Genomic DNA, 20,910 nt, shown 5'->3' with positions numbered 1-20,910 from the left:
TGGCACAATGGTTGGCCCGCTAGATGGCACTGCCTTACTTCAAATGGATATCAACTGCATTTTTAAAAATAGGAACCCCCATTTTTTATTACACATTCATGTAGTATGTAAAGAAATATGAATGTTTTAGTTGGACCACTTTTTTTTGATTTGAGATAGATGCCACTGTAATAGTCACAAACATATGACTCACAATGATAGACGAACAGTTGGTAACAGGTAGGTTTTTAAATTAAAATGCAGAATGTAAGTATGTTTGAACATTTTATTTCAGTTGTTCCAGTGTGATACATGTACCTTTGTGAACTTATCATTTCTGAGAACGCATGCTGTTACAGCGTGATTACCTGTAAATACCACATTAATGCAATAAATTCTCAAAATGATGTCCATCAACCACAATGCATTTGGCAATACGTGTAACGACATTCCTGTTAACAGCGAGTAATTCGCCTTCTGTAATGTTTGCACATGCATTGACAATGCGCTGACCCATGTTGTCAGGCGTTGTTGGTGGACCCGGTGAATGTGCGGGCCATGGTATGGTGCTTCGATGACCAATCCACCTGTCATGAAATATGACATTCACTACCGCTTCAACCGCATTCGAGCTATGTGCCGGACATCCATCATGTTGAAAGTATATTGCAATTCTGTCATGCAGTGAAACATCTTGTAGTAACATCGGTAGAACGTATGTAGGATATCAGCAAACATTGCACCATTTAGATTGCCATTGATAAAATGGGGGCCAATTATTCTTCCTCCCATAATGCCGCACCATACATTAAACCGCCAAGGTCACTGACATTCCACTTGTCGCAGACATCATGGATTTTCCATTTCCCAATAGCACATATTATGTCGGTTTTTGTTACCGTTGTTGGTGAATGACACTTCGTTGCTAAATAGCACGCGTACAAAAAATCTCTTGTGCCTGGTGGCAGAACTGTACATGACATTCAAAGTCGTCGCCATGCAATTTCTGGTGCATAGAAATATGGTATGGGTGCAACCGATGTTGATGTAGCATTCTCAACACCGACGTTTTTGAGATTCCCGATTCTCACGCAATTTGTCTGCTACTGATGTGCAGATTAGCCACGACAGCAGCTAAAACACCTACTTTGGCATCATCATTTGTTGCAGGTCGTGGTTGACATTTCACATGTGGCTGAAAACTTCCTGTTTCCTTAAATAACGTAACTATCTGGCGAATGGTCCGGACACTTGGATGATGTCGTCCAGGATACCGAGCAGCACACATAGCCCATGTCCACTGGGAATTTTGATCACAATAGCCATACATCAACATGATATCAACCTTTTCCGCAATTGGTAAATGGTCCATTTTAACACGGGTAATGTATCATGAAGCAAATACCGTCCGCACTGGCGGAATGTTACGTGATACCACGTACTTATACATTTGTGACTATTACAGCGCCATGTATCACAAAGCAAAAAAAGTGGTCCAACTACAACATTCATATTTCTTTACGTACTACACGAATATGTAATAAAAAATGGGGGTTCCTATTTTTAAAAAACACAGTTGATATCCATTTGACCTATGGCAGCGCCATCTAGCGGGCCAACCATAGTGGCATCTGGTTTCCCCCGTGAAGCTAGACGAGTTTCATTCTTTGTAGTTTTTTCATTTGATGCTTATTTCGTAAGATAGTTGGCTCGGCCACTATCAATGGACCACCCTGTATAAGGAAGATGACACAGAAATCATAGAAAATTACAGACCAGTCTCGTTCCTGTCATCCTTTTCAAAAGTCATAGAGACCATAATGAAAAACAGACACATGGGGCACTTAACAAAGTTCAATATTCTGAGTAAAGAGCAATTTGGTTTCTGGGCTGGCAAAACAACAAATTCAGCTGTAGCTCATTTCTCAAATGTTATCCTCAAAGCACTACACAAAGGATGCCACACAACAGGGATCTTCCTTGATTTGACCAAAGCGTTTGACACAGTATACCACATAATTTTGCCAAACAAACTAAATGCACTAGGAGTAAGAGGAGTAACAAACAAGTGGTTTCATTCATATCTACAAAACAGTGTCCAACAGGTGGAGATCACTCAAACTAACTTCAATCATACCTTTTCATACCTTTCAAACCCAGAATACATCAATATAGAAGTCCCCCAAGAAAGTGTGCTTAGCCCAATCCTCTTTTTAATATACATCAATGATTTTCCATAAAGTGACAAAAATGGTGAATCAGTACTGTTTACTGACGGCAGTAACATCTTAATCAAAGCTGTGTCGCCAAGTGTACTCAATGAAAAATATGAGGAAACTTTTGAGCATGTATGCCAGTGGATAGAGACTAATAAATTAACCCTAAATGTAAAAAAAACAACCAACAGTATTAGTTTTCACTTAAAAAGAAAACTGAACAGTAGCAAGCTAAAAGTTAATGACAAGTACCTAGAATGTGTACCATCAACAAAATTTTTTAGGCATGCATGACGACACTCCACTAAATTGGACCAAGCACAATGCGGTGCTTGGAAAGCGAATAGCTTCAACATGCTATGCACTTAGGATAATAAATTCAGTGCATAGTAGATCATGTACTAGAACTGCATATTTTGCATATGTCCACTCTAAAATTAGTTATGGCATATCCTTCTGCGGACCAACAGAGCAGAACAGAACAGACAAACAATATTTAAGTTGCAAAAAAGGGCCGTATGAATCATAACAAAAAGTAGCAACAGATCCCATTGCACGGAGTTATTCAAATCTTTGGGTATATTGACAGTTCCGTGTGAATACATTTTGCAGACAGTAATATACATAAAAAAACACATTGAGCAGTTCCCGATAAACAGTTTCATATATGCACATGAGACCAGACACAGCCAATACTTACACCTCTATAGGAAAGCCAAATCAAAAACTCAAAATGGCATGTTATATAATGGAATTATATTGTACAACAATCTTCCACAAGGGATCAAAGACATAAGTGAAATAGATAACTTAAGAAAATCACTAAAAAAATATTTCTTGGAAAAGTGTTTTTATACCGTCAAGGATTACCTGGAATGATGTAAATATATAAAAATATGTAAAAATTATCAACTGTGTTAGTAAGTGGTTTAACAATGTTTCTTTATGTTGCAATATTCATGAATTCTGATTGTGATAATTATAAATCTGTGTACCTATTTTATACACTTATGTTGACAATATCCATACAATTCTGATTGTCTATGGATATATAAAATAAAATAGCTGCCTGACCCCACCACCCAGCACAGAGTTCTTTCACCCCAAACCTTTGCAGTATACTTTACGTCTTTTGGTAGTTAATTACTTAAGACTGATTCCTTGTTAACACAGTGTGATTTGGGTCTTAACCTTATTGTTCCTATCCAAATACAACCAACAACTGAATCTGTTTTGGTGATCATGTGTGGAGTTATTTGCTATTTGTTGCTCAACGTTTCTTTGTATAAAATTGTAGATTCAAACATTAATAACCATTTTTAAACGGCTCAATGCAGTGTGACTTTCTGTGACCACTGATCATTCTGATAGCCTTTTCTTCCTTCCATATTCTGAGCATATATGAGAATATTATGCCACGGCTGATAACAGAATGTATGTAAGCAAAGTATGTGGAGATTACAGTGCTTTATTTGTAAAAGAAAGAGGTTCTGGTACTATAACCATCTTCTGGCGTGCGGGGAGGGGGGGGGTGTAAATTTAGATGTTTTAAAACATTATTTTAATGCTTTTCATTCATCCGAGGTACCAGAATATCATCACAAATCAAGCACTGGGGGACTGTATGTGTGATGCAACAGTTTTAACTGTGCCAACTAAGAACTTCCATTGAACAAGGCTGTCAAAAATAAATGAATCTTAAAATTAGTTTAACAGTCTCACTTGCATACATTATAAAGGATAACTAGATTTGATCATTTAATGACCATCTTTATATCTGAGTAGTACAAAATCATTATCAGTCAAAATATTTTAAATAAAATGATTCAGCCATAAGTTTCACATGGAAATAAAATCCACCAGTTTAGATTTGAACTTGTTGTGACAGCTTTTACTGGTGCACATCATATTTGGTACTATGATTTAGTATCCAATATCAAAATGAGTGACAATTTTTTTCCCTATTGGTAACGGAATCTGATATAAATATAGTACGTTTGTTATCCATGTGATTCTGTCAATGATCAAACAAACAAGTATCATTAACTTTCCCCTTTAGCAAACAGAATCCAATGTTACTGTACCTAGATAAAAATGAAATGCTGATGGGGCTACTATCTCTATTGAGGAAGGAGACGAAAAGACGTGTGTGTGCGGCAGAGGTTGCATTCAAGCGACAGGGAAAAAAGGAAATCTTTTACTTACCCATGTATTTCCTTTTTAAGGAATCATACGTGAAGAAACTCACACCAGCGTACGGGATGACTCCCATTATTGTTGGCACATAACCACGATAAAATGTCCTTGGGCCTTCTTCAGTCCAAATCTTGACAAACACCTATTAAATAAATATTTAAATGATGTATTCTTTATGCCACAAAATGTAATTTAAATGATTTTCATGCCGTATAACTTTCACTTTGTCACCAAATTTTTTTACTGGTGATACACTGAATATTTGTAACAACTGAAGAGCTGTAATAGAAATCAGATTACAGAACTAACTTTTTTAAATTTATTGTCCATTCTGTTGCTCTTACATAAATTGGAAAGTGATGGAGTCTCCTTAAGAGACCCCAAATCATCATGTACCTCATTTAATGGCATTCTTAAAAATCAATGTCAGGATGCCACACGTTAACTTAATATACTACAAGGGAAATGATTTCTCAGTCGGTAAGAATGTTGTTAATTTTGTGGACAACTATTTGTGATATCTGCTCTGCACTTGACACTTTCTAAGAAGGTTTAAGGCAATTATGATCTCTACCCATCAGGACTGCCTGTCATTCCTAAATTTTACGGCCGTGGAGTAACTAAAGAGTAGCAATTTAAATACAACAGCCTTTACGTCATGAAGTTATCACTCAAAGACAATAATATTCATGACAATCAGTCATTATCATCATTATGGTTTAGGATGTATGATGGACAATTCATTAGTACCTAAGCAATATTCAATGCAAAAATTACGGAGAAGATTTAAGAAGGTGTGCATTTGGTGTCCACTTGGTTGTGTGTGTGAATTTGTTTACTAAGACCCAACACTAGGAAGCTAGTGTAAATGCTGTTTTCTGTTGTGTATTAATGTGCTCCACACACTGATCTGCTATAGACGAGGTTTTGCCTTTCCCTTATTTTATGTATTTAATAAGATGAAGGTTTCCTCAACCCAGAAGTTGATTCAAACAGCACACTGCTTTACCAGACATGGACCGACTGGATGCAGTACTCCATTGCTTTACTCTAACCTTAGAATTGACTGACTTAGCCAGATACAGGGGCATATACAGTCAAAAGTGGAACCAGAACCACAGTATATCTTCATGTTTCTCCCACACATTAATCACTGTCAGAGGTAAAGAAATGATAAGTGACAGAAGAAAATCCTTGGAAATCATTTGGATTTATAATTTGACACTAAGTCAGAATTGCATGGATAACTGATCAAGGCTGAAAGATCCACTGAGCATATATTTAAATCCATTCAGCTAATGAGCTTGCTTGCTTAGAACATTGATAAGGTACAGAATTTTGCAACGGCAAAGTTTAGAAAATTTTCTGTGAGCATTACATATGTTACGAATATGAGACTGGACCTTATATAAATGACCAAGCAACCATAAGTTAAGGAGCAAGTAAGCACAAAAAGAGTTTACAGTATGTATGTTCCATTTTATTAAATGTGTGATAATTGTTGCTTTCCAATGCTCATTGTGTTTTGCACATTTTTGTTCTATCAGAGATTCTCATTGGACATTGTGGAGTGGGCCGTGACTGCTAATCGAACTGCTCCTCTTACAATGAGTGTCACCGTGATGTTATCCAAATGTGTACAGGGTTTTGAGGAGGGCATCAGAGCAGTAGGAATGGATACTGAAGGAGCCTTCATGGAACTTAATGATAACAGTATAATTCTTGAGTAGCATGTAAAAAAAGAAAAAGAAGAAGAAGAAGAAGAAGAATGTAATTGGCTTAATTGGCCATCTACGGACTCTCATTTACAGAGGCTGAGGTTATTTTCCTCCTGTTATATAGTAGGGCATTTTGTGTAAATGAACGTTATATACTGGAAGAATTCTTGGGATATCAATCACTATAATTAATCACTGAAAACTATATTTCATTTGGTCTTAGTAAATTTTCTTATCTTGATACTGAATTTATGAAAAGTGTACACAGCTGAAGTGGAAATTTAGTTAAACTATATTCTGAAATAGGAGACATCTAAACTTGTTTCTCAAAGAACTTGTACAGTGAGAAAAAGACGTTAAAAACCAAATGGTATGTTTCAACTAAAATGCTGAGTTAAAATAAGGTTCACTGAAACTTATGTGCCATGATCACTGCAAATTGGTGTAGCCTCCCCATAGAGGTTGTCCACCAAGTGCCATAGAACAATGCTGTATTATTCAATATGCTCAATCCACTTCACTCAAATCAAGTGATGGGAGAAGTGTCCAATACTGTGTGACTGTTGCGTTAATCTGCAATAATTTGTTATTTTTTACATCCAGCCACTCTTTCGTCCCCGACATGCCTTTTAAAACAACATAACAGCAAACATGCAAGAACTATTTGGTATTAAATTATTTTCTCTTCAAGATCCCTTGCTGACATATGAGCTTGTTCATTTCCTTCAATTCTCACCTTGCCTGGTACTCAATACTACAGCCGCAAGATAAGTACAAGGGTTGACTGAAAAGTAATGCCTCCCTCTTCGTAACTCTTCAACAGTTGGCAGCATTGGTGTGTGGCAGGTACTGGCTTGTTCCGTAGCCTCTTCTCTACAGCTCCAGTTGGGAAGCCTTAGCATTGAACGGTTGTGTTGTTACAGTGTAAAGTATGGAACCCTGTGCAGACTGTCAGTCAATGCGATTTAATCTACATGCAGCCATTGACTTCTTAAAAGCAAAAAGTGTCATCCAAAAGGAGATTCATTAGGGAATGAAAGCAGTTTACGGTGATTGTGTTGATGTGACATTGTTGGGTGAGTAAGTTTAAAGACGTTGAGGCAGGAACATCTGAACTGCGTGACAAAAAGAGTTGAACATCCTGTGACAGCAACCACCGAGTTTCACAAGCAAAATGTTGACAGACTAATTCAGGATGATAGTCGTATCACTGAGAGAGAAACTGCAAGCACAATGAGCATTTCACAAGAACGTGTGGGTCGCATTATTGCTTTGCTTAGCTACCAGAAGATCTGTGCATGATGGGTACCCCGAACGCTGACTTTTTCACATGCCACCACAGCGTAACTTCAGAGACTGAATCTCACCACCATACGGCATCCTCCATACAGTCCAGATTTAGCAGCACCTGACTTCCATCTGTTCCCGATAATGAAAGACCATCTGCGGGGACATCATCATGCTTCTGATGAAGATGTTGAGAGACTGTGGTTGAGGAAACAGAGTGCCGACTTCTTCCATGGCGGCTTCAGAAAACTTGTTCATCATTGACAGAAATGTATCCAATTGGCTGGTGATTATGCAGAAAAGTGAATATTGGTAATTAAAGATCACATTCTAAGAATTATTTCTGTATTTTATTTATTAAAATATTTCCATCCAAACCCAATTAATGAAGGTGGAGGCATTACTTTTCATTCAACACTCGTATCTTCTGTGTTAGTCTACCCACTGGCCACGTTTACCAAGGAGTCTATAGAATATTCTGGAAGAATGTTTCTTTTTAATCTCACTTTATGTGCTCTGGTGTCTTCCCTTTAAAAGAAGTCTGCCTCAATGACTAAAACAACAAATTCTCAGAACATTATCAGGAAAAAAAATGCAGCAGTCAACCATACCCTCTTGCTTGCACGAGACAGTTGTTCCTCTTATCAGATCCCATACTGTCTTGTGGTTCTTTTCAGACTTACAGACATGTTCTGTTACCTATAAGTTAAAGTAGGACAGGCACAAATATGGCTGGACATATTTAGGTAACAAAGCACAAGGAGCTACTCAAAAATTTAGATGTGCACTTGCATCCTCTGATGGTGTAAAATGATTTATTTCACTTTACATGTAAGTTTTTGTATTAATGATGCTGCAAGCATAAAATTAACTGTGTATGACTGACTGTAAGTATCATCTTATTATTATCTTGTTCCACCTCCCAGGATCCATCAAACACAACACAAATAAAAAGATTAAAAAAATGAAGTGTTAAAATCCTGTCATTTTCTCAAATTATTATCTCAAACAAGAATATGAAGTGTCCACCAACTATTATCTTTAATGTGAGACGTAGTCCATCATTTAGTTAAATTTTATTATATCTTCTTTGGTTTGAAATTATTTATTTAATAAAGTTTTGAGTTCTTGCTACAGAGAAGAATTATGGCAGTCTAAATTTACCTTACCTGCCTTAAAGTGCGATATTGTTCCTTGTGCGTTACAGCCATACGTGCTCTAGCCAGATCAAGTGGATAGGTCAAGGACTGAGATGTTACACCTGCTAGTGATCCAGCTAGCAGTCTCATTACTGGTGGAGGTCTGTAAAAGGCAAGCCAACAGTTTTAATTAAGCAGTATCTTCTGTAACTATTAATGATGAGCTCCTAAACAATGGAAAGTCCAGGGTGTACACAACACATGCTCCAGCCACTGAAGCTTGGCTGCAGAACGCATCTCCATCTGATGTGCAACAATCTGGGGTGGATGGTGGCAGAGAGGCTTGGATGTTTGTGTGAAGCTGAAGGCTGTGTTGGCTGTAGTGCAGATACTGGGTGTATCTTTCACACTGGACACAGCTCAATGGATGAGCTAAATGAAGAGTGTCCCACAACACCCCATCTCTCCCACATCTAATCCCATGCTCCTTCCCCCAGTCCTTAAACGCACAATCTGAGGTGTGATGTGATTCATGCTAAGGGGTGCATAGCATATGGGAAGATGTGTCATTAACAGAGCCGCAGGGATACTAGGCAACCTCCTCTGGTAGTTAGTCTTGTCCCGCACGGCGTTCCAAAGTGTTGGCAATAAATACCCTAATTCTCACAAGGTCAAAATGGAGAACACAGAACAAAACAAAACAAAACAAAAACTGAAGGACTTGATGAGACCTCAAACACCCAAGCATAAGGACTGGAACCAATGGAGGCAGTATCCACAACTGAATTGGATGCTAGACCAGTCCAAAAATTGGAAATTGTCACTGAGAAGTTGGACCAAGACAAGATCAAATCATTGTCTGGGGCTCAGAGAAGGAAATTATCAAAGAACAGAAAGAAAAGGCAAGTAAAGAATGGTTCCTAAACAGAAATGAAGATACCTAAAAGGTCTTGAACCTAAGACCTCCAAAACCTTACTGTCTCAAAAGTGAAGAGGGTAATGAGAGCCCCTTCTACTTCTTAGACAGGGCACAAGACAATATAAGAGGAGTCTAATACTTCCACTTCTAAGGATAAATTAATCCAGAAAAGGCTGAGACAAGAAATAGGGATACAGACTTATAACAGTGCAGTCCAGGTTTTGAGGATTGCAGTTGCTTAATAGGGATATCCACTGATCAACATAACATTGCAAGAGTTTGAGCTTGTTCAGGTGGCTTTCTCCAAGAAGATTGGGGAGGAAGCCAGTTTAGGTCACAAATTTAGGAGGGTTTATCTGAACAAAGGTGCTCTTCTCTTTGTCTGGGAGGGAACAGAAACAGTGGTTTGGCCTAAGGAGATGGTGAACACAGTATCTTTGAGGAGGTGGTGAAGCTGTTGGTCAAGACAGTGGCTGAGCTCTTAAAGACCACAAAGATACCAATTTTGGCACCAAAACTTTTCAAGGTTAACAGTGGACTGGGGGTTAATCATCCAAAAGGTCATATCAGACACCCAAACTCTTGTTGCAGAAATCAGTGTGAAATATTTAATGGCAATGCAAGAACAGAGCCTGAGGTTGTACTTGGGGTTAAGGAAGGATAGGAACACAGTAATCAGTCACAATCTCATTAGTTATTATTCTTGTGTATCCAGATTTCAGCTATAAATAGCTATCTTCAGTGCATTTGAATGAGTTACAATCCAACAAGCTCATGGCAGTAAGTGTCACCATATGACCTTACTGTTGTATAGGTTGCCTATACACCAGCAGCTGAAATCTGGGAACGGAAGAATAATAAAAACTAATGGGTTTGTGACTGACTGCTGTCTTCCTATCCTTCCTTATAGTCCATCGTAGCTGTGCTCAACAGTTCCCTATGGACTCAAAGTTGTACTTAGGGCTCTCACAGATTACAATGAGGTTAATCAAAGACGTCAGAAGCAACCATGGTGGGAAGTTTAAGACTGCAAATGTTGCAGATAAACCTGCAATGCAGTAAAGGGGGCAACTCCCACCCTGTGTCATCTTCTGGGAAGGCAGGTGGTGGACATTTCCCTGAGCCAGGAAACCTAGCTATATAAAGGGTGACCTTTCAGGACTCTGATGAACCAGAAATAAGTTGATTTATACTGAAATCTGCAGAACTCCAGAACATGCATTTGTATAAAGCATTGTATTTTATTTATGCTGATGCCAGACTTCTATTCCAGGGACTTAGTGACCAAGAGGATGAAATAGTGTGATGAAGGAAGCATGAAGGAAATTTTATTGGCCTCAGCTTACCTTTCTTGTTAGGACAGTACACCTCCTCCCCAGGAAGTGAGTAAACAGGAAAAGATCAGCTCACAGCACAATGAACAAATGTTGGTTGGTTGTGGTGCCAATGCCAACAACCTGTTGGAGGAGGGGGAGCAATGACACCAAAAGCAGAGGTGAGCACCTCCTTAATTTGGAAATCTTGAGTGGGGTAGGGAACCTACTTTTGGGAATAAAAGAAGAGAAGAAGCAACTAACAAAACTTTTTGGTTCACTCTAATAGGTAGTTATATCAAACAACAGCAGGTAGCTTTGGACACATTCTTTTCTTGTCACATGTATATTAAGTTTGAGTTTGAAATAGGAGATAAAGAGACTATGGCCTATAAGAATTCTAGGGAAATAGACTGGAACTCATGTAGCAAAGGCCTAAACTCATGCTTATCTGAATTTAGAACACTGATCAGAAACCTAGCAGATTTCAAGGAAATAACAAACACAGTGACATCTGCCATTACACCCTTACATTTAAAAACAAGTCCAATCACCAAATAGTGCACAAATAGGAATATACCTTGCTGGAACAACAATCTGAAATTGTAACAGAAACAGATAAGATAACTGTTCAACATTACAAGTAAGAAAGGACAATGGTCAAGATATCAGGAGGTTCTTATCAAATACAACCTTACGATCAATCGAACAAAGTTGTCACCCTGGAAGGTATTCTGTGAGGAGTGGAACATACAGCTACTACCCTTCATAAAATCCTCACTAGAATAGTAACTACTCCATGAAGTACTCTAAGGAAGAAGGCTGGTACGTATGAAAGAACAGCAAGTGAGACACTGATTGTACTTCAAGACTCACTTCCTTGTGCAGTCAATCAGATAACACAAATGAGTAGTCAGTCCCTGAGAGGCACTGGTCTACTGGCAATCAAAAGCAAGAACTGGGAACATGTTGGAGAATGTGCTGATTTCAAAAAACCAATGGATGGCGTAAATGTTTTAAACACGCAAGTCACCAGGTCCAGATGGAATTTTGCCAGCTCTACTGCAAAAAGCAGGACAGGATTTAATTAGAGTCTTATGTAGTACAGGCTCAGCCTAGCAGCAAGACAGTGAGGGTTATGTTTATTCCGAAGCCAGGGAGAACTGATCATAACACGGCTAAGACTGATCAGTCTGTCTTGCTTTCTTCTAAAGAAATTAGAAAACTAGTTAATGTGCATGATAGGGGAAAGAGGATAACTGAGGTTCTTCTACATGTGAATCAACATGCATATCAAGCAGGCAAATCATGTGAAACAGCACTTTTTAAACTTCTTGGGAAGGTGGGAAAAGCTCTACACTTTCTGGATATCAAGGGGCATTTTAGCAGTATGACTTCTCGAGAAGTGCATGGCACACAGATGTGGATTAAGACTATGTTAAGTACAAGAAGGGTAAAAGTCACCATAAGGAATGAGAAACTCGTGATCAACATGACAAGGGGATGTCTGTAACTAGAAGTTTTGTCTCCATTTCCTTAGAAACTAGTGGTGAATGAGATCACTGAGAAGTTAAATACTACAGGATACTTTTGCCCCAAGGATACGTATAAAATTTAATCATCCACTGCAGGGAAAAAAATGCAACACTATCAAGGACTGTGACCAGTGGCTCCATGGTATAATATTTGCATACTGAATGGGTGTTAGAGATTCATTTGTTGTCGTCATCGACAATGAGACTGTATTCACGGGGCCTGTCTGTACACCCTCAATTTCAACTCTACAGGCAGTAACTGTGCCGACTTTAAAGGTCAACAACAAGTGCAACATTCATTCTATGATACAAACATGCCCCACTGATGAGTATGTACTCTTGATGAACAATTTCAGCCATTCAACTGGGGTCACATTGTGGGCCTGGGGGAAGCTGGATGGATGAGTTGATGAACTGCTGCACATGTTAGGCACAATGTATCAGTGATGAGTAGCTGCTTTCACCAGTGGTCTGTTAAAAACACTGTAGTGTAATGTACCACTTTGGTGAAGTGATGTTTTGTAAAAGCATTTTTCAAACCGAAGAATGACGATCACCGCTATAAAAAGTTCATTTTCACAATGAATTAATTAATCTACTATTTGGCTGTATATTTTATTTATGCATATGTATCATGAAATGGATGGACACAGTGTATCTACAAGATGCGACAATGACAAACATTGTACCACATTTGCAGTACCTGCTGGTCAGGTGGTTTATTCTGTGTTACCAGATCCTGTCTTGGAGATAAGGTGTGAGCCACAGAGGAATAGCAGCCATGACAATGCCTATGATGTCACGAAGACAAGAGGCAATGGACTCTATTGTAATTTGTTAAATAACATACCATCCATATCAATATAATTATGATGTTCTGAATGATGGTGTACTTTCGTATTGAATTCTTATTGTAAACAAGAGCACACTATATGATATGTTGTTTAACATAAGCACCATATTTATTTTGAGAACTGGGAGTCCGATTTTTTACTCTTAACTTCCATCAGTAACTTCAACACTTCAAGAAATGAAGTTTGATCAGAAATAGTTGGCGAATGTGCCGAAATAATAATGTGACCAAGGCTAAATAATAGGCAGTGTTACCTCTCAATCACACTTTACTTGGCCACCTGATACATGGTAAAGAATCAGTGGAACATTACTCCCTCACCTACACACAAGGTTCTGGATGTCCACATACGAGGTGTGGCTAGAAAAAAACCGGACTAGTACTGGTGAAACAATAAAACGAATGCAATAAGGCTGAAAGTCGCGTGGCCTGTCACGTGACTCTCGCTCCGCCTACTGCTCGAGTTTCATCTGCCTCCTGCACTCAGTCTGCCCGTGGCGTCTGTTTTAAGTAGTTGACGTTTTGTCTGTGCGTCGGAAAATGTTGAGTGTACAGAAAGAACAGTGTGTTAACATCAAATTTTGTTTCAAACTAGGAAAATCTGCAAGTGAAACGTTTGTAATGTTACAACAAGTGTACGGCGATGATTGTTTATCGTGAACACAAGTGTTTGAGTGGTTTAAACGATTTAAAGATGGCCGCGAAGACACCAGTGATGACACTCGCACTGGCAGACCATTGTCAGCAAAAACTGATGCAAACATTGAAAAAAATCGGTAAACTTGTTCGACAAGATCGCCATTTAACAATCAGAGCAGTGTCTGAGTTAACAGGAGTTGACAAGGAAAGTGTCGAACAAGTTTACCGATTTTTTCAATGTTTGCATCATTTTTTGCTGACAATGGTCTGCCAGTGCGAGTGTCATCACTGGTGTCTTCGCGGCCATCTTTAAATCGTTTAAACCACTCAAACACTTGTGTTCGCGATAAACAATCATCACCGTACACTTGTTGTAGCATTACAAATGTTTCACTTGCAGATTTTCCTAGTTTGAAACAAAATTTGATGTTAACACGCTGTTCTTTCTATACACTCAACATTTTCCGACGCACAGACAAAACGTCAACTACTTAAAACAGACGCCACGGGCAGACTGAGTGCAGGAGGCAGATGAAACTCGAGCAGTAGGCGGAGTGAGAGTCACGTGACAGGCCACGTGACTTTCAGCCTTATTGTATTCGTTTTATTGTTTCACCAGTACTAGTTCGGTTTTTTTCTAGCCACACCTCGTAGTACATACACACATCAAGATTGACAATTATGAGAGTAATGGTGGCCAAGTGAACATCAACCAGGGATGAAACCTGGGCAAACATGTGTCATCAGGGACCACTGGAAACAGTCTGCTTGCTTCAGGTTTAAGAACAAGTGTGCCTCTGGTCAGGCTACCACTGACACCATGACACAGCCAAGCATGGTTACTTTGGTGTTGTGAAAGAGTTGACTGGAGAGTGGAATAGTGCTGTGTTGCCTTCAGTGATGAAAGCAGATTCTGTATGTATGTGAGTGAGGGACATACACGTGTATCATATAGAGCTGGCGAGATGCCTATTCCTGATTGCATTCGCCTATGATACACAAGCCCTCTGACACATTTCATGGTGTTGTGGGACCATCAGTTATAAGTAGGGGTCACAACTGGTGCTCCCACGGAGTAAAGTAACCAACGCCTGTTACACTGCACAGGCTGTTATCGTGTTGCTACTGCCATTTATTTGACTGGAAACTGAAGTTTTTGTCAGCTGAACTATGCATATACATAATGCCTGCAGGACTATGTTGATCGGAGCTCTGGACTGACAGAATTTGAACAGATACAGATACAGGTCATTACAGAAAGAGAGGCTGCAGCCGGAGATGGGTAATTTTATGCACTACCTTTCCCAATGCCCGACTGATTCCAAACCTTCTTCCTGGTTACTATGGCCAAGTATATACATCAGTAGCTCTGTCCACATCAAATCTACCAACCACCAACACCTTCACTCAAGAAGTCCCTTCCACACAACCACCTACGATTGTCACATCTGTTGTGACGAGCAGTCCCTCTCGAAATAGGCTTTCACAAACCAAAATTATCCTCCCAATCATGCACAGAAACATATGTCCTGTGCCTTGTCCCTCCAGTCATCTACCACCTCCCACGCACCCACCATCTGGCCACAAAGGAGTGTTCCTACATAACTCAGTACCACCCAGGACTGGAACAACTGAATCACATTCTCTGTCAGGATTCTGACTACCTCACATAGTGAACCCGAAGTGAGGAACATTGTATCCACTATCCTCCCCACCCCTCCCAAACTGGCAATCTGCCATGCATCAAACCCACACAATATCTTGTCCAACCCTACTCCAGCCCTGCTCCAGACTGCCTTCCTCATGGCTCATATACCATGCAAGACGCCTCCCATACACGCTCCCACTACCACCTACTCCAGTCCTGCCACACACTTCTCCTACCCGATCAATGGCAGCGCTAAATGTGAAAACAGTCATGTAACCTACAAACTACACTGCAACCACTGTCTTGCTTTCCATGGGGCATAACAACTAACAAGCTGTCTTTCCACATGACTGTCCACAGGCAAACTACGCCAAGAGACAGTTTGACAACCACTGCAGAACATACTGTCCAAAACCATGCGCTTCACTTCAATGACTGCTTCACAGTCTCTGCAATCTGGATCCTTCCTACCAACACTAGCCGTCCTGAAGAGTGCAGGTGGAAATGATCCCTACAACATATCCTTTATTCCCATGAACCCCATGGCCTCAAACATTGCTAGCCCATGTACTCTATATCCCCTTCCCTCCTCCCACTTCAGCATTGCATGTACCTTCTAGTCCACCAACACACCTACAGTCTTTTCCCATTCTCTATATCTTTCCTCATCTTTCCTCTTCCTCTCCCTTTCCCTTTCCATCCCCCCTCCCTCCACGCCCAGCACAGTCTCCCGACTTTGCACCTAGCAGCCTATCCTGTCACCACCACATCCCTGCTTGCTACCACAAGCGGCACACCTTCCCTCACCACTACCCTTCTATCCCTTCCACTCCTCATCTCATGTCTCCTCACCCCCACCACCTATTCCAGATTGCTGCAAACGACAAAAACAGGCACAGCCTGCAGTTGGGCCCCAGCGACTGGAGACAGGTGTGTGTGTGTGTGTGTGTGTGTGTGTGTGTGTGTGTGTGTGTGTGTGTGTGTGTGTGCGCACGCGCGCGCGCGCGCGCGCACACGCACACGCACACACACGCACACTCTATTTTGGCAGCAAGACTTTTGTCCAAAAACTTAAGTGTTTAGCAGTCTTTTCATTGTGCCTATCTGCAACTCAACACCTCTTCCACGTGAAGAGTTATTTTTCTATTTTTATCACTTTGGTACTTTTACTGACTGATGGATTCCAGTTTTTAGGGAATACATATTACTCACAACACAGAAAATAGTTTAAAAATAGATCTATTAGAAAATAAAAAATGATCAACCAAATTTGCTTACTTTTTGTCCTTGTCAACATCTATTTTAAGTAGTTTTTTCCATTGTTCATGTGCAGTAAACTGGATTGCAGCATAAGGTACTATTCGGGCCATAGTGGCAGAATTTCCACGCCATAAACTGAGTGCTCCCTCATTCTTGTAAGTTCGTTTCAAGAACTTTATAGCCTCTTTGACTGAATATGGCTTCTCAGATATCTGTAAATAGCAGTACTAAGAGTTACCAAATTTTCTCATTTCAGACTAAGGTTAAATGTGCGAAAAATTTCAAATAATGGGCACATAGTTACTGATGAATATTACCAATATTTTAATATTCCAGATGCTGTCTTTTGATTTCTTGAATTTAACTCACTGCTTTGTCTAATTTCATTTATTATAGACAGGTGTCTTTCACTGCACCTTCTGGGTTCCTGTTAAAGGAAAGTGACCCTCTTGCTCATTCTCTAAATTCCAGTAAGCAAATGTGAGAATCACTTTATCAACATTTAGGGAAGTCTGCAACAGCAGCAATAACTTGCTGGTGTCCTACCATAATAATCTCCATACTACTTATTTTGTGTGCTTTCAGTCACACGTACCGTATGGCCTACTCATATGGGGATATTATCCTTATGTCAGTAACCTTAAAAAGAATGTCTATGTAGTATGCCGGGCTGGTCCTAATGGGCACTGTCACCCTCTTTTTACCAGGCTTAGGATACCAACGGTGGTGATTCGGGTATATCTATGAGTCTGCATTCTTTGTAAAGAACATTAATTAATGTGTTATCTGGGAAGCAAATCATTAACATCACACTAGAAATAAGGCAAACATTGACATCTTAAAGCATAGACTAGCAACAACAGGAAACTCTCAAAGTGAATGCCCTCAAAATTATGTACAAGTTTCCTCTCACTGCTCAATCAGTGCCATTTAAAAAAATTCAATTTAAATTATGACTGGCAAACAAAAAAATCAGTGTTGCAATATAAAGGAGTTCTATGATATGGACAATGTTGATATTAATATTTAAGATTATAGCTGTATATAATATACTTGAATTGTACACGAAACATGAATATTAATTTTAATACTTTGATTACAGCTGTAACTTGGTACAATTGGCAAAACCTATTTTGCTGTATGTGGTCAATGACAATAAAAAATCCAAAAATCTCCAATAACAGTTTTCTTAACTAAGCATCAATCACTATTTGCATTAGCAAACATTCACAACCCCATTCTTTTTCTAGTTGTCAGTAGATCTATAAATAAGAAATTTTGTAATGACAAAATGAATCCAAATTTTTTTACAGTTAGAAATCAGTTTGACATCTAGACATGAAATTTTCTGAAAGTTGCAATCTCTCTTAATGGTGTATGGAAATCATCATCCATCCATCAAACACACACTAAATATCACGAAAATTCTTGAGATGGGTGTTGTCTGTTGATGTGGCAGGCTGTACAAATCTTGGTCCTTGATCAACTGATGTTCTGACATCTTTTTTTATAGAGCTTTAACCACCCTGAGTTGCATATCATTAAACAGTGTTCTATAGAAAAAATATTATTTATCTAAACACACAGACTTTTACCTTCACTTGCAATAAATGTTTTTACACAGGCATTTTTCTTAAACTTTTCTCAGTCATCATATCATTCTGCATTATACAGTTTATGCACTGGCTCATTTCATGACATGACACTGCTAATTAACTAAAAACCAGAAAGCTTTAAATACTCATGTAATATCAAAATCCACCATAACAGCTCACTGCATCTGCAACATTATGCAAATATTAGAGATTAATTGTGAAATGAAAAGAGAATCGAGAAGATAAAACCTTATTTCAACACGCAGCATATTTCTAGGCAATCATTAAGAAGGCCAGAGACATTTCACTCACAATAATGAATGTCACTTTTAAGACTGAAGGAATGCATGATGAGAGAAATTATTCCAATTGTTAAGTGAGATGAAAATTTAAGTGTGTTAGGGAACTGGAATTCAACAGTAGAAAAAAGAAGAGGTGGAGAAATAGCAGTAGATCATGGACTGGGAAAATAATTGAAAGGGAAAGCTGCTTGGTATAATTTTAGAGAGTACCAATTTGATCTTTGCTAACACTTTGGTTGTATACATAGAAGACACCTGGAGATGCAGAAAGCTTTAAGACAGATTACATAATGGTAAGACAGATTTCAAAACCAGATTTTAAGCTGCAAAACACTTCCAGGGACACATGCGACCTCTGAACATGATTTATTGGCTATGAACTGCAGCTTAAAACTGAAGACATTGCAGAACGTTAGGTAATCAAGAAGAATAAAATGTTGTCATGAGTCAAGTGAGCATTAGGCAAAGAAAGATTGCAACAGGAGGAAGGAGTACACTAGAAGATCAACAGGTAATTTTGAGAGAGAAATCCTCGGATAACATATTAGATACCAACAAGTAAAAGAAAATATCAAATGTAGCAAATGAAGCAGAAAAAAAGGGAATAGAGACATCTTAAAAAATGAGATGGACACAAAATGGAGAACAGTTAAGAAGGTATCACTAGAAGACAAATGCAAGGCTGTAGAAGCAAGCATCATGATGGGAAAAAATTGATGCAATCTATTACAAATTAAAAAGACCTTTGGAAGAAATAGAAGCAGCTGTATGAATATCAAGAGCTCAGATGAAAGCCAGCACTAAGCAAAGAAAGGAGAGCTAAAAGGCGGAAGTAATATAGAGAAGGGCTATTCAAGGGAATTGAAGTTTAATACAATATTATAGGTGGAGCAGCCTTGAAATGAGGGCACATTCAGCACATTGCCCAGGCTTAAATTCTATTGAACATGTGTGGGGTAGATGTGTTGCAGCACATCCACTTGTACTAATGACCATCCAGCAATTATTAAATGTGTTGGTGGAGGAATGGAAATTCCTGCCACAAGAACTTCTTACCACTTTGTGGCCAACAAGCCAGCATATTGCAGAGCATGCACTGTGGTCCATGGTGATCACACACCCTATTAAGAAACATGTACCTCTGTTTGTAACGGCCAAGGAACAATCTCTAATTGCCATGATTTCAGTGTAACTTTGTCTTTGAATAACAGTATCATTTCTGTTCAATTCATTTTGTATTTCTTTCAGTTAGATTCTGTACTATGCTGTTGCTGTTCTTTCTGTGTATGGTCCAAGTTTCACCAAGTTACATTACTTGGCAGTGACACATCAGGTGAAAGTTCCTTTCATTGTTATGTTCTGCACACCTGTGTAGAAACTGTAGATTCAGAGAAAGTTTTTGACAGTGTTAACCGGAGTACTTCTTTGAAATTATGAAAGTAGCAGGAATAAAATAAAAGGATGAAAAGATGTTATCTTTAACCCTAAAGTAAAACCAGATTGCAGCTATAAGAGTCTAAGGACATGAGAGGGAAGCAGTAAACGAGAATACAAGGAGACAGGAATGCAGCATATTCCTGATGTTATTCAATCTTTACATTGAGCAAGCAGTGAATAAACTAAGGAAAAACATGAAAAAGAAATTAAAATTCAGAGAGAAAAAAATGAAAACTTTGAATGAAGTGTGTTAATGGGGCCATTCCAAGTCAAGTCACAGATATTTAGGTTGATCCTAAGGTGACCATTTCAGAATTTAGTTTTATTTGGTACATGGATACCTGCATGTGTTAATATTAAAACTGCCAAATAACATTGTCCTAATTCTAACCGTTTTTGATAAATTCAGGTTTTAAGACTCAAGGATATGTACTTGGTCATTAGCCAGGTGCCAGTTTCCCTATTTTCATAGGGCTACTAATGAGTTGACCTACAGGCATCATCTTTTTATGCATCTAGTATATAACCATCAATCTGATATAATGTATAAAAAGTAGGCTACATTATTCACATTTTTTAATGAAAAATGTTGAAAAAAACACTTTTTCATGCTGGGCCTTAAATTCCGGATTAAAAAAAAAAAAAATCTATTTTGCACAGGGAAACGGAAGAGACCTCACCTTCTGCACTGTAACTCTTTAATCCTAGTATTAAGTATAAATAACAATGAAAAGCCTTTGGCACTGCAATTAGAAGTTCTTACCTTTGGGTGGGGGGGTTAAAGGTGAAGCCATCACAAGAAAGATGTCAAATTTGATGGACTGCAAAGTCCTGGGGGGAAAGGGGGGGGGGGGGATGATGTAGACAGTGGAAT

The 20,910-nt window shown here is 38.9% G+C and overlaps 1 protein-coding gene across 3 annotated transcripts in view; it reads right to left on the bottom strand.

Moving 5' to 3' along the window:
* Positions 1 to 20,910, bottom strand: part of LOC126252974 (mitochondrial coenzyme A transporter SLC25A42) — a 185,728-nt gene that overhangs the window by 36,212 nt on the left and 128,606 nt on the right. For all 3 annotated transcript variants that reach the window (XR_007545878.1, XR_007545874.1, XM_049954002.1), the window contains exons 4-6: positions 16,721 to 16,914; positions 8,566 to 8,698; positions 4,401 to 4,533 (exon numbers count right to left, since the gene is read on the bottom strand). Coding sequence is in view for 1 of the 3 variants with exons in the window: in XM_049954002.1 (XP_049809959.1) it covers positions 4,401 to 4,533; positions 8,566 to 8,698; positions 16,721 to 16,914 (460 nt within the window). In the remaining 2 variants the exon portion in view is untranslated. The remainder of the gene's footprint in view (positions 1 to 4,400; positions 4,534 to 8,565; positions 8,699 to 16,720; positions 16,915 to 20,910) is intronic.

This window comes from Schistocerca nitens, chromosome 1, assembly GCF_023898315.1.
Source record: "Schistocerca nitens isolate TAMUIC-IGC-003100 chromosome 1, iqSchNite1.1, whole genome shotgun sequence".
Classification (NCBI taxonomy): domain Eukaryota; kingdom Metazoa; phylum Arthropoda; class Insecta; order Orthoptera; family Acrididae; genus Schistocerca; species Schistocerca nitens.
The sequence above is the reverse complement of the archived record's forward strand: the minus strand, read 5'-3'. Positions and strand labels throughout refer to the sequence as shown.